Raw genomic sequence first — 12,007 nt, 5'->3', positions numbered from 1 at the left:
ATATAATTGTGTGAATCTTTTTGTTGTGCCTATCGCGACTCAGCATCTCCACTATATGGTGAGTAGCAACTTTCCTTCTCTGGTATTGTAATAATTTTCTTAAATTATTCCACCCTCAGTTTCTAAATCTTCTAAACAAACAAGAAGCTCATCTACTTTGTTTATTAATCGCCTGATGCTCTGATGCAATATATTAACATTACTTTTCACTGTGCTTTCTTGTGACATACTAACATTATTTGTCACTGTACTGTTATGAGAATCTTGTGATATTTTCACATCTCTAGTACGTGCCTGTCTGAACTTCTCATTAATCTTAATTTCAATCAATGTACTTCTTCCAAGCTTTATATGAGGCAGTCATTTCTACAGGAAAGCATAAGGTTATTGTGGCAGTTGTATCTACATTAGAAGTAATATCAAATTTGTGCCCATTTAGTTCCCAGAAGATATTCCCAGAGAAAAGAGATCTGGAAATCAGTAGAACAAAAAACCAGTCCACAAAAATTTGCAACTTCGACTGGTTTTTCATTCTACTGATTAACAGAAGTTGTTGACGCAAGCTACTCTTACAAAATGCAATGCAAAATGTTTCTTCAAAGGTTTTGGAGATCATATTGCACAGAAAATATCAGTGAAAGTAGATCACCCCATACATCCTGAAAAAACATTAGTAATCATTGCTAGGAATTTCAGTGTACAAAACATAAATACATTTATTAACTGCTTAACTAAAGAGACATGGGAGGAAATACACAGCTGCAGCAAAACAAATGAAAAATTTGATAAATTCCTAAGCAACTTCCGGCATTATTTTGAAGTGAAATTCCTACTCAGAAAAACGAAAACCAGGGAAAAAATGTAAAAAGTTTCATTGAATGAAAGAAGATTTCTCTACAGCATAGCCAAGGAAACCAAAACTACTCCAGAATTTGATGCGTATTTTAAAATATACAAACAGATCCTAAATAAAGTTACCAGAAGGTCAAAAAAGTTAATAAATGACAACTACCAGGAAAAAGCTATAAATAAAATGAAAGCAATGTTGGCCTTTGTTAGGAGAGAAAATGGCAAAACACAGGAAAAACACAGTAACATTAATCTTCTTCAAAATGGAGACAAAATTTCAGACCCACACAGAGTAGCTGATGCATTTAATGTATATTTCACGAAATAGCAAACAAATTGGTGTAAAAACAGCAAGAAACAGCTTCTGGAAACAGAGATGAGCAAAAGGTTAAATGAAAAAACAATATTTTTGTGTCCAACAGATGAAAAGAAAATACTGAATATTATAAAGGAATTAAAATCAAAATTTTCTTGAGTTATAGACAATGTTCTCAATTACACATTTAAAAAATGTGCAACAGTATTGACTAAGCCTCTAAGTCATCTTTGCAGCTCTTCATTGTGCAGTGGTATTTTCCCAGAGAAACTAAAAATGGCCAAGGTGAGATCTCTTTTCAAGAAGGAACATCAGACAAATGAAAAGAACTACAGACCAAAATTTTTGCTATCTGCTTTTTCTGAAATACTGGAATAAAGATTTTTTTTACATATAAAGACTGATTTCATTCATAGAAAAAAAAATTTTGTATCAAATACCAAACACGGGTTCAGGAAAGTCAGATCGACAGAAAGTGCCATTTTTGACTTTGTTAACCAAGTCTTGACTGCAATAGACCAGAAAGAACATGTATCAGCAATATTTCTGGACCTCACGAAAGCTTTTGATGTGATAGATCACAACTTACTACTTAAAAAATTGCAGTATGTAGGAATTAGGAGCCTGGCACATGAGTGGATGACATCATGCTTAACAATCACAGAACAGATAGTTGAAATCATGTATCAGGAAGAAAACATTATGCACTCCCACCAACTGAAAAGAAAAGAAATTAAGTATGGTGTTGCCCAAGGTTCTATCTTGGGCCCAGTGATGTTCTTAATATTTATCAATGACCTAGAATAATCTAGTGATTCCCAAAAATACATAAAATTTGCGGATGACTCAATGTATTGATAATAGGCCACAATGCTGCAGAACTACAATAGGAAGTACAAAATTGCACCACACACACTATAAAATGGTTCACTACAAACAATCTTATGGTTGACACAGAGAAAACTGTTGCAGTGCACCTTCAGACAACACACAATAAACATCCATTAACCCCCCCACCATAAATCTATTTAATAAAAAACTGAAAACTGTAAACTAAACAAAATTTCTGGGATTATGGATTCAGGACAACATGAAGTGGGACACACACACATCAAATACATCAGCCAAAAACTTAGTACAATATGCTATGGCATAGAAATATTTGCAACCTGTCCAACAAAAGAAACACTAAAAAATGTGTATTATGCCCTAGTGGAACCACTGCTGCAATTTTTGTGGGGAATTTGACAATAAGCAAAAGCTGCTTCATAGCACAGAAGAGGATCATAAGGGCAATTGAAAATGCCACACCTGGAAATTCTTGCAAATGCCTTTTTAAAACACTCCAGATACTACCGCTACCATGCCTGTACATTCTTGAGATAATTACATACACAAAAAATTTCAGAAACTAAAAACAACATAGTATGTACAAATCAAGCAGTCCATGCACATGACACAAGGCCAAAATCAGACTTCCACAGCAAACATGCAAGCACAACACTCAGACAAAATGGACCAATGCAAACTGGCAAAAAACTTTACAATAAACTTCCCCACTACATCAAGGAAATAAAAGAAACACAAAAAGTCAAAGTGGCTTTGAAAACATATTTACAGGACAAGTGCTGTTATATTGTAAACGAATATCTGTTAACATAAATTTAAATTATTTCCTTTGGTAAATGAATATCTGTAGACATAAATTTAAATTATTTTTATCTTGTATTATGTGTCTAAAATACTTCTCTTATCTATTGTACGATATATTAGAATGAAAAAAATCAATTATTGACAAAATTATTTAATTGGATAGATAAAAAGCTACGCACCAAGCGGTGGCGGAACACACACATAAAATACCGTTGTAATTGGTAAGCTTTCAGAGCCAGTGGCTAGTTCTTCAGGAAGAAGGGTTGAAGGGGAAGGAAGAAGGGTGAAAGAAAAGGACTGGAAAGATCTAGGAAATGGGGTCGATTTCAGGAAAGTCACCCAGAACCACAGGTCAGAGGAGACTTTCCCAAAACCTACCCCTTTTCCTAGGTTAATTCCTTCTCATCCTGTACAGCAAGTCTCCCCAGACCCACGGTTCTGGGTGACTTTCCCGAAGCCTACCCCCTTTACCTAGATCTCTCCAGTCCTTTTCCTTCACCCTTCTTCTTTCCCATTCAACCCTTCTGCCTGAAGAAGGAGCCACTGGCTCTGGAAGCTTGCCAATTACAACAGTTTTTATGTGTGTGTACTGCAGCTGCTTGGTGAATAATAGGCTGTTTATCTAGACAATTAAATAATTTAGTGCTATAAATTATGTTGTGCTGGTTGTACTTTATATTAATGTATTGTACACTCCTGGAAATGGAAAAAAGAACACATTGACACCGGTGTGTCAGACCCACCATACTTGCTCCGGACACTGCGAGAGGGCTGTACAAGCAATGATCACACGCACGGCACAGCGGACACACCAGGAACCGCGGTGTTGGCCGTCGAATGGCGCTAGCTGCGCAGCATTTTTGCACCGCCGCCGTCAGTGTCAGCCAGTTTGCCGTGGCATACGGAGCTCCATCGCAGTCTTTAACACTGGTAGCATGCCGCGACAGCGTGGACGTGAACCGTATGTGCAGTTGACGGACTTTGAGCGAGGGCGTATAGTGGGCATGCGGGAGGCCGGGTGGACGTACCGCCGAATTGCTCAACACGTGGGGCGTGAGGTCTCCACAGTACATCGATGTTGTCGCCAGTGGTCGGCGAAAGGTGCACGTGCCCGTCGACCTGGGACCGGACGGCAGCGACGCATGGATGCACGCCAAGACCGTAGGATCCTATGCAGTGCCGTAGGGGACCGCACCGCCACTTCCCAGCAAATTAGGGATACTGTTGCTCCTGGGGTATCGGCGAGGACCATTCGCAACCGTCTCCATGAAGCTGGGCTACGGTCCCGCACACCGTTAGGCCGTCTTCCGCTCACGCCCCAACATCGTGCAGCCCGCCTCCAGTGGTGTCGCGACAGGCGTGAATGGAGGGACGAATGGAGACGTGTCGTCTTCAGCGATGAGAGTCGCTTCTGCTTTGGTGCCAATGATGGTCGTATGCGTGTTTGGCGCCGTGCAGGTGAGCGCCACAATCAGGACTGCATATGACCGAGGCACACAGGGCCAACACCCGGCATCATGGTGTGGGGAGCGATCTCCTACACTGGCCGTACACCACTGGTGATCGTCGAGGGGACACTGAATAGTGCACGGTACATCCAAACCGTCATCGAACCCATCATTCCACCATTCCTAGACCGGCAAGGGAACTTGCTGTTCCAACAGGGCAATGCACGTCCGCATGCATCCCGTGCCACCCAACGTGCTCTAGAAGGTGTAAGTCAACTACCCTGGCCAGCAAGATCTCCGGATCTGTCCCCCATTGAGCATGTTTGGGACTGGATGAAGCGTCGTCTCACGCGGTCTGCACGTCCAGCACGAACGCTGGTGCAACTGAGGCGCCAGGTGGAAATGGCATGGCAAGCCGTTCCACAGGACTACATCCAGCATCTCTACGATCGTCTCCATGGGAGAATAGCAGCCTGCATTGCTGCGAAAGGTGGATATACACTGTACTAGTGCCGACATTGTGCATGCTCTGTTGCCTGTGTCTATGTGCCTGTGGTTCTGTCAGTGTGATCATGTGATGTATCTGACCCCAGGAATGTGTCAATAAAGTTTCCCCTTCCTGGGACAATGAATTCACGGTGTTCTTATTTCAATTTCCAGGAGTGTATTTCAATGATTACTGTACTGTATCATGTGCTTATACTATTTAGGTTATTGAATCAATGTTACTGTTTTGTAACATGTATTTGAAATTGTGTACTAATGTATAAAGTAAGCTATAACCCACAAAAAATATTTGATGAATGGATACTTAACAAATAAATAAATAAATGGTACCCTGTACTACTACTACTAGTCATTTCCTTTTCTGTTCAACTCACAAACAGAGCAAGGAAAAAATGATTGTCTATATGCCTCTGTATGAGCCCTCATCTCTCTAATCTTATCTTCATGATCCTTACATGAGATGTACATGCGGCAGTAGAATCACCCTACAGTCAGTCTCAAATACCGCAAATACTGGTTCTCTAAATTTTCTCAATAGTGCTCCTTGAAGTTCCTGAAGCATCTTCATATTACTTGCACATTGTTCAACTGACTGGAAACAAATTTAGCAGTCCACCTCTGAATTACTTTGATGTCTTCCTTTAATCTGATCTGGAGCAGATTCCAAACACTCAAACAGTAGTAAGTAATGGGTTGCACTAGTGTCCTGTATGTGGTCTCCTTTGCAGATGAACCACACATTCCTAAAATTCTCTCAATAAACCGAAGTCAACCATTCACCTTCCCTATTACAGTCTTTACATGCCATTCCTTGTTATACTGCTCTGCAGCACTATGTCCAGGAATTTAATCGACTGACTTTGTCAAGCAGCACACCTCTAATACCGTATTCAAACGTTATGGGTTTGTTTTTCCTACTCATCCAAATTAACGTACATTTTTCTAGATATAGAGCTAGCTAGCATTCATCACACCAACTCCAAATTTGCTCTAAATCATCAGGTATCCTCCTACAGTCACTGAATGATCACACTTTCCCATACACAAAAGCATCATCAACAAACAGCCACAGACTGCTGTTTATCCTGTCCACCCGATTATTTAGTATAACAGCAGTCCTATCACACTTCCCTGTGGCATTCCCGATTATACCCTTGTTTCTGATGAACACTTGCGATCGAGAACAGCATACTGAGTTCTGTTACCTACGAATTCTTCAAGCCACTTACATATGTGGGAATCTATTCCATATGCTTGTACTTTTGTTACCAGCCAGCTGTGTGGCACCACGTGAAATGCTTTATGGAAATCTAGGAATATGGAATCCACCTGTTGCCCTTTATCCATGGTTCGCTGGATCTCATATGAGAAAAGGGCAAGAGGAGTTTTGCATGAACAAAGGTTTGTAAAACATAGATAATTTGTGAACAGAAGATTTTCCCTTGCAGAAAAATTTTTTATATTCAAACTGAGAATATGTTCAAGGATTCTGCCACAAAAAATGATGATGATCATGATGACAAAATACCAGCTTAGTTTTAAATGGCCAAGCACTACTTCTTTTTTCCCTTTCTATTAAATTAAGTTTCAGTTATTAAAATGTCAGATCACAATAATAAATTTCATTTTATTTGTCATAAGCTTTGAAACTGCTTTTTTCACTCCAAGCATAGTTACTGTTATTCTCCCAGAAATGGTTCTCACATTTGGGAGTCTCAGATTGCACTGTTACAAAGAATTCTATGAAAATAACTCAGGTTAAATGAAAAATCATTAATGTTTTTTGTAACCCTCATTGCACCTAAGTTTGTTTCCTTTACAATAACTTGCCAAACCACTGCCGTCACACATTTTACTTTTTCTGGTTAAGCTTTGGAAAAGATCAACAAAATACTGACAAAATTAATTCTATGTTATGTTTGATAAACTAGACATCGTGTATTAATGACTATGTCAATCTCTTTACTTTTGCTGTAGTTATAATGATTGTAGAGCTACCCACTGAACATCTGATTCCACAATTATGGTCATTATGTATCTTTAATAATCTAGTGTGTTTGTGATATACACCATCACTCACTCCTGATAACCAAAAACAACAATGTAAGATGTTAACTACAATGTCAGGTACATAGCATAAACTGAGAAAGACATATATAGTTGTTACATGGCAGAATACAATAACATAAATTCGCAAGCATCACAATATTAATTTAAAACAAAAGACAGAAAAATTATTTATAGTTATCTACACATGCTTACATCAACTCTCTGGACCTCTGCAGTCAGCACAGTCACTTTCTCTGTCTTCTCATCCAAAATCTTGTGCATTTCATTAAGTTTTTCATCCTCAGCGGCTCTGGACTCTTCGTCAGTCTTGCCTTTCATGCGTGCTATTCGGGATTCTAGCCGCTGCACTTCATAGTCCTACAAGAATAATAAAGGATGTAGCAATAAATTACAGTCTGGCCTGTAACGGCAGGTGGTTCCTCAATTTGAATTATACTGACTGTGCCAACAGTCTTCAACATAAATATAATTTGTCAGTTTTGAGTGCAGGCAGAAATAACAAGCATCCACTTTCAAGTGAAGGGCACTTATTAATGGAAGCATAAACAGCTGACTTAGTATTGCATTTTCAAAGTAATATCAAAAGTGATACTTACAAAGTCAGTCTTTGTACACAATTATAAAAACAAAAACAATGAATATGTGCATATCTTACTTTCGTATTATTTGTATTGTAGAGAGAACTGTTCTCTGCAATGAATGTAAAAACATGATTACATGTATGGCTCCTGTTGAAACTGTTTTAACTGCCCCGTTTCATGAAAGCTTCCTTTGTAGGTTTTACTTTGGACTTAAATTTCATTGTGAAAAAATTAATTATCTGTATGTGATTGCATTAACAGGTGTGTAACACTTGAAAACTTAAGTTTTTCTGAAACTAGGTTTGTAGTTGTGGTTTAAAACAAAAGTAAAATTTAGAATCCAATCACAACATTGCAGAATCCTTTCCCTGCATTATTCAATGTATTCTTAAACAAAGGAAACTCCAGGTTGGAATATGAAATTATAAGGAAAAGGTAGTTTCTACTTAAGTAAAGATGATATGCTAAGTTTCAGACAGGCACAACGAAGAGACACTACACAGTAGCTTTCAGCCAAAGTCTTTTTCAGAAAAAGAAACAAATACACATTCATTCACATGAGCAAACACATGTCATGCACACATGGCTGCCATCTCCTGCAGCTCAGACTAGAATGTAATTGTTATTTAGAATGGAAGAAGCAATCTGTATGTGTGTGTGGAGGGAGGGAGGGGGGGGGGGGGGGGGGAGAGTGTGCTGTCTGATAGAGCATGTGGGGACTAGGCAGCTAACAAGAGCAGGATCAGGAAGCTATTGGGCAGGGATACAGGGAGTGAGAAAGGAGAGGAGCAGGGAAGGGGAAATATGGCTGGGTGCACTGACAGATGGTGGTACACAAAAAGGTTGGGAAACGAGAATAGGGAGGAGGTGATAGAACAGGGGGGATGGATACTGTTGGATGGAGGGTGTGGGACAGTAGGTTACCAAAGGTTGAATCCGGTATAATTATGGGTGTGGAGAATGTGTTGTAAGGATAATTTACATCTGCACAGTTAAGATAAGCTGGAGGTGAAGGGGAGGATCCATATGGTTTGGGTAGTGAAGCAGCCATTGAAATCAAGCATGTTATGTTCAGGTGCATGCTGTGCTAAAGGGTGGTCTGATTTGCTCTTGGCCACAATTTGGCAGGGGCCATTCATTCTGGCAGATAGCTGGTTGGTAGTCATACTAATATAAAAGTCTGTGTCTGTGATTGCAACAGAGCTAATTTATGACATGGCACGCTTGTTTAAAGGTGGCCTGTGTTTTGATGGGGTAGCATAAGTATGTGACTGGACTGGAGTAGGAAGCACAGGGTGGAGGAATTGAAAGGGTCCTGCACCTGTGCCTTCCACAGGCATATGATCCCTGTGGCAAGGGGTTGGGATTGGAGTAGTGTAAGGATGGAATAGGATGTTGTGGTGTCAATGGTACACCATTTTAGGAGAGGTGGGATCTTGGATAGGATGTCCTTCATTTCAGGGCATGATGATAGGTAATAAAAGCCCTCATAAATTATGTGGTTCAGTTGTTCCAGTCCGTGTTGGTACTGGGTGACAAATGGGGCACTCCTTTGTAAATAGTTCTTGGGGTTGGTGGGAGGATTGGGGTGTGACATGAAATGGCATGGGAGATCTATTTGCGTACTAGGTCTGTGAATAACACCTGTTTGTGAAGATCTCAGCACATTGAGCAAGGAAGTTCTTGTTACTGTAGATATGCCACACCTGGGTGGCCAGACTGAGTGGGAAGGACTTTTTGGTGTGGAAGCGATGACAGCTGTCAAAATACTGGTACTGTTAGTAGTAGTGGATTTAATGTGGATAAAACCATCAGTGAGGAGGAGGTAATGTCCAGGAAGGTGGTAAGCTAGGTAGAGGAAGACTAGGTGAAGTGGATGGGAGTGCTGTTGGGGTTGTGAAGGAATGAAATAGGGTGTCTTGGTCCCAAATCAAATTAAAAAGATCTAATCACTGAACCTGAACCAGAATAGATGTTTTGTGGTTCTGGAAGCTAGGAAGTCTCCTCTAGAAGGCCCATAAAGCCCATAAGGGTTGGTATATGAGGGTACTATGCAAGTGCACATGGCTGTGCTGTGGATTTGTTTTATACCTTCCATTCCAAGGAGAAGTAGTTGTGTGTTAGGATATAGTTAGTAAAGTGTACAAGGAATGAGGTAGTGGGCTGGAGTCTGAAGTATGTTGGGAAAGATAGTGTTCAATAGGGGTAACACCAAGGGCATGAGGCATGTTGGTGTATAGGCAGGTAGCATCAACAGTGGCAAGTAGGGATCCTGGAGGTAAAGGGGTGGGGTGGTAGAGAGTCAGTGAAGGAAGTGGCTGGTCTCTTTGATTACAGGCAGTTGGTTGGAGGTATTGGTCAATGAGACCAGAAATTCTTTCAGTGGGGGCACAATAACCAGCTACAATGGGGTGTCCAGGATTATAGGGTTTGTGGATTTTGAGGAGCATGTTGAAGGTGGGCATGCAGGGTGTCATTGGATTGAGGAGGGAAATGGATTGAGGGAAGAGGTTGTGGGAAGGGCCTTAGGCTTTAAGCAGATATTGATGGTTATGTTGGACATCTGGGATGGGACCACTCTGGCACATTTAATAGGTGGAGACATCAGTTAATTACCAGAAGCCTTCCGCCAGGTAGTCACTGCAACTTTCATTTATCAACTTATTTCATAGTTGAATTAATGGTGGGAAGGAAAGTGTATTACTTCATCCATGTCTGCAGGTGCAGATACTGAACTGTCTCAAGACCATGGCCATCTGCAAAATGAGGTTATCTTTGACACTCTCCAATAATGACCATATTTTATTGAAACGACAAAAGACAGTTCTTATGCAGCACTTTTTCAGTATGCACCTGATTTTTCCTGATAGCATGCCGGTTATGGCATAAAGGCTGTGGCTACCTCTTCCTCCGTGATTTCTTCCATCTCCACAGGTTGTCCTATAGTGGTGGGGCAATGAGCATGCTTAATCTTTCATTCTGAGTATCCAAATTTCGAAACAGAGTTATGAAGTGTCCTGTTCCTGGGGCAGGCTCCCTGCATCTAAGGTGGTGTGCACCATGTGTACTAGTACATTTAATACCTCATTCCTCTGTGCAGGATGGTGGCAGCTGTTTCTGTGTTAATGCAGGTCAGAGTGTGTTTTCTTCTGATACATGCCATGGCTCAGGTTGTCATTAGATCTTCTCTTGACCATGAAGCCCAGGAATGTTAGCCTTCCTTCTTCTTCAGTTTCCATAGCAAATCTGATGTTGGAATGTATATTCAGATGTACAAGGATTCAAGGAGTTTGTCCCTTCCATGGGACCAGATGATGAACATGTCATTTAAATAATAGAAAAAGCAGATGTGTTTCCATTTGGATGACATCAGGGCCTGTTTCTCAAAGTGCTCAAAGTGCATTTACCCACGTAAGGACTTAGTACCTCCATCAGGTATTTTGACAGCAAATACCTAGGAGCCTGGATGTTACTGTCAATGCGGCATAATGGCACCCCATTTTTGTGGACCCTGGGGTGTCCATAAAGGAGACTGCCACCACAAGGACATGTACTGCCAAGACTTCATGGATCCACTAAGGTCTTCCTTCTATCAATTGACAGAGGACATCTCACAAAATGTTTAAATTTGTATCCACACCCTTACCGTCAAACAAGAGACACATTTGCTAATGTGAGCCACAATAATCAGAAGTTCAGAACACACAAATTAGCATTCGTATTAACCTGAGTCATGTAAAAGATTAAACTACTGAGTATGCATAAATAATGTAATTGCATAGATAAAAAATTTACTCACCAAGCGGCAGCAGAACATGCACATAAAAGAAGGTTACAATCAGGCAAGCTTCCGGAGCCAGTGGCTCCTTCTTCCAGCAGAAAGATTGAAGAGGAAGGAAGAAGGACAAAGGAAAATGACTGGAGAGTTCTAACAAAAGGGGTAGATTTCGGAAAAGTCACACAGAACAATCAGTCAGGGGGGACTTGTCAGAAAGGGTGAGAAGGAAAGAATGATTGTTCAATTGCTTATCCATAAAGTTCAATCAGTTCCAAGCCATAACACACTAATTATGGAATAAAAGTAATATTTGTCTGAAGTTCATTTTAAAATGTAGCTCCAAATATTTTCTAATGTAATATCTTCATTTCAGTAGCTTATATTATCAGACTTCAATATTTAATAGAACATACCAAACCATACAGTATTTCTTCCTGGCGAATAGCTTCCTTTTCTAAATTTTGAGTCTGTTGGTGTATTTGGGCTTTAGAAGACTGCACACACTTTATTTCTGATTCCTGTAGCTCTTTACGTTGTGCAAGGTCATTTATTCTGTATCGTACACGAAACAAAACATCTCGTGCACGAGTATTTTCTCTTTCCATAGCATGTAATGCTCGTTCTTCAGCCTGCAAATGTTCACAGACATTTAACATCTCTGATATATCTGTTTTATGTTAATGAAACTGATAAAAAAACACAAACTATATGTATATTACATATACTGAAAAAATATAGAGAATTAGCTAAGCCCTTTGTCAGAAAAAGCATCTCTGAAACTTCTGATAAGTTATTAAATTTTCTA

The 12,007-nt window shown here is 40.2% G+C and overlaps 1 protein-coding gene across 2 annotated transcripts in view; it reads right to left on the bottom strand.

The window, feature by feature from the left end:
* Positions 1-12,007, bottom strand: part of LOC124776284 (coiled-coil domain-containing protein 39) — a 503,452-nt gene that overhangs the window by 177,468 nt on the left and 313,977 nt on the right. For both annotated transcript variants that reach the window (XM_047251190.1, XM_047251189.1), the window contains 2 exons: positions 11,616-11,831; positions 7,036-7,200 (listed from right to left, as the gene is read on the bottom strand). In XM_047251190.1, coding sequence (XP_047107146.1) covers positions 7,036-7,200; positions 11,616-11,831 — 381 coding nt within the window. The remainder of the gene's footprint in view (positions 1-7,035; positions 7,201-11,615; positions 11,832-12,007) is intronic.

Source organism: Schistocerca piceifrons, chromosome 2 (assembly GCF_021461385.2).
Source record: "Schistocerca piceifrons isolate TAMUIC-IGC-003096 chromosome 2, iqSchPice1.1, whole genome shotgun sequence".
Taxonomy (NCBI): domain Eukaryota; kingdom Metazoa; phylum Arthropoda; class Insecta; order Orthoptera; family Acrididae; genus Schistocerca; species Schistocerca piceifrons.
This window is presented reverse-complemented; position numbering and strand designations above follow the sequence as displayed.